Raw genomic sequence first — 2,631 nt, 5'->3', positions numbered from 1 at the left:
GCATTTTGACAATTTTTGTGTGAATTTGTCCATTCAAACACAATACTTCAGAGAGAGCTTAATATTTGCGCGCGTTCTGAGACGCGGGTTTGCGTGCTTCGGATGAGCGCACGCACAAATCTTCTCACTGCGCGCGCGAGCTCACATCCTCTGGCTCTTAAATGTTGAAACTGGCAAAGCTTAAACGAGTTTAGCTTAAACACAGATACCAACGTGTGCTGTTCAGGTCTCACCTACGTTATCAACACGTGATGACGGCATAAATGACAGTTATTCCAGAATACAGCACTCGCATTGAACAAAGAGTGAGTTTATCCAAGTATTGTTTTTTTTTTCTCTCATCGCTCTTGTTGTAATGTATTGGGGAGCCAGAATTTGTATTCATCAACAGAAACATGCATTAGCCGAACTCTAACAAACCATATTACAGATGCATTGTCAGATTTAAGTTGAACTGCGGTCCTAGTGTATGCCGAACCATGTGTGGAGAACAGTACGGTTAGATTTTTTACCGAGAACCGTTGCACCCCTAGTGTGTGTGCCTTGCGAAAGTATTCATACCCCTTCATTTTTTTCACAATTTGTTATGTTGTTGCCTTATGATAAACTGCCTACACTTAGGGATGTGCAAAAAATCGAATGTTAAATGCTGCTCCATCTGAAAGCAGGAGATTTACTACTGATCACAGAACCGCTTTACTGACGAGATGCGCATGACAATCACATTCGATTTTTTTGCCCAGCCCTATCTACACTCCATACACCATAATGGCAAAGCAAAAACACAACTGTCACAACTTTGTAAATGTATTTAATATAAGAAAATGAAATAAGTACATTGTATAAGTATTCATACCCTTAACTAAATATTTAGCTGAAGCACCTTTACAGTCTCAAGTCTTTTTTGTTTGATGCGACAAGCTTTGCTCATCAGCATTTGGCAATTATCTGCCATCTCTTCACCTCTCAAGCTCTGTCAGGTTGGATGGGGGCAGATGCACATTTTCAGGTTTTTCCAGAAATATTTGATTGGGTTCAAGCTCCGGCTCAGATGTTAAAAAAGTTTTTTTCTTTACCAGTATGTTGTATGGAGTGTAGATTGTTGTGGAAAAAAGTAATTTAAAGCAGTTTAACATAAGGCAGCAACATAATAAAACGTGAAAAAAAGGAATACTTTTGCAAGGCACTGTATATTATATACTGTAATAAAGGCTATGTCGATTAGTAATGGCTTACAAACACACTTAATCATTATAAAATACCCAAGATGGCTTGAAGAACACGGATAAACCATATTTTGTTGTCAGTTACTTCTGTGATGCATATGTTGCGTTTCTGCATGAGGGCGCCCTCTGGCGTCCAGTATGAATGAAACACACATTACATGTCTTTATAGAGCTCAATAATGGCCAGTCCATCCTATTTTGGGTAAAAATCGGAAAAATAATACCTCTCTCAAAAGAAATGTTAAGCAGACATATAATAATCCACGCTTTTTCCAGTGTGCAGAGGTTTACAGGAGTTTTTTGTTGTTAATTTGTTGCAAAAAAAACCACTCTGATGTGCCAAGCCACTGAACCAAACCGAAAACCCTGGTTAAAAATCGAGGCACGTATTGAACCGTGGACTAACTGTATTGTAGCATCCCTAGTAAACACAAATATAGCTTCACAGTGAATGTTTAACCCTGAACACTTTGAAGATTAGCAGACAGAGTTCATAAATTGATCAAATCTAAAACAAAGTAGAAAACATATGATTGCACTTTATTTGACAGTATGTGCGACAGTATGTGCACTTACCTGTACCTTCAGTGTACTTACCTAAGAAACTACTGTAATATAAGATAACTACATGGCTAGGTTTAGGTTTAGGTTAGGCAGGTTCAGGGTTGTAACTATACCATAACAGGTATCTAGTATGTACATGTGGAACAGGACTGTAAAATAAAGTGCTACCAAACATTTTTGGAAAACTACAGTATTTCCACTCAGAAAGAGCTGAATGATGGTACAGCTCAGTAGTGCGTGTGATGATGTCACTGTGTGGATCTGCATGTGTCCGTCACAGGAAGTTGTGCACAGGAAGTGCTCAGGCACTCATTGTCCATGTCAGCCTGTGTTTCCTGTCAGGAGCACACGACACACACAGTGAACCTCAGGGGCACGTCTCAGCTCCACCTGCCGAGCTCACACTGCGGGACTCTCTGGGGCAGCATACAGTCGCTGCTGTGTTCACATTGCACGATGGATCGCGACAGGAGCTTGCACACTCGCAGGGCTAAAATCGAGCAGTGTGAGCTCTGCATCAGCTGTGATGTTAGTTCATACATCAGTGTTTGAGGGTTAAAGAGCTCGTCTGTGAGTGTGTGATCTGGATGTGTGTGTTTTCAGAGCAAGGACTGGAGGAGATGAGGAAGATCCTGCTGCTGCTGCTGGGCTGTGCTGTACAGGTGACACACACTCACACACACACACACACACACACAATCACACACACACACTCTCTCACACAATCTCACACACTCACACAATCACACACACACACACTCACACTCACACACACTCTCACACAATCACCCACACACACACACACAATCACACACACATACACACTCACACACAATCACTC

General features: G+C 41.3%; 1 protein-coding gene across 1 annotated transcript in view; it reads left to right on the top strand.

The window, feature by feature from the left end:
* Positions 1–2,631, top strand: part of LOC107695193 (girdin-like) — a 55,883-nt gene that overhangs the window by 20,038 nt on the left and 33,214 nt on the right. Inside the window, exon 5 of the mRNA XM_016495012.1 lies at positions 2,394–2,452. Within this exon, the coding sequence (XP_016350498.1) occupies positions 2,394–2,452 (59 nt within the window). The remainder of the gene's footprint in view (positions 1–2,393; positions 2,453–2,631) is intronic.

This window comes from Sinocyclocheilus anshuiensis, unplaced genomic scaffold (assembly GCF_001515605.1).
Source record: "Sinocyclocheilus anshuiensis isolate Anshui unplaced genomic scaffold, SAMN03320099.WGS_v1.1 scaffold518, whole genome shotgun sequence".
Classification (NCBI taxonomy): domain Eukaryota; kingdom Metazoa; phylum Chordata; class Actinopteri; order Cypriniformes; family Cyprinidae; genus Sinocyclocheilus; species Sinocyclocheilus anshuiensis.
Note: the sequence above shows the minus strand (reverse complement) of the source record. Positions and strands in the feature narration are given on the sequence as shown.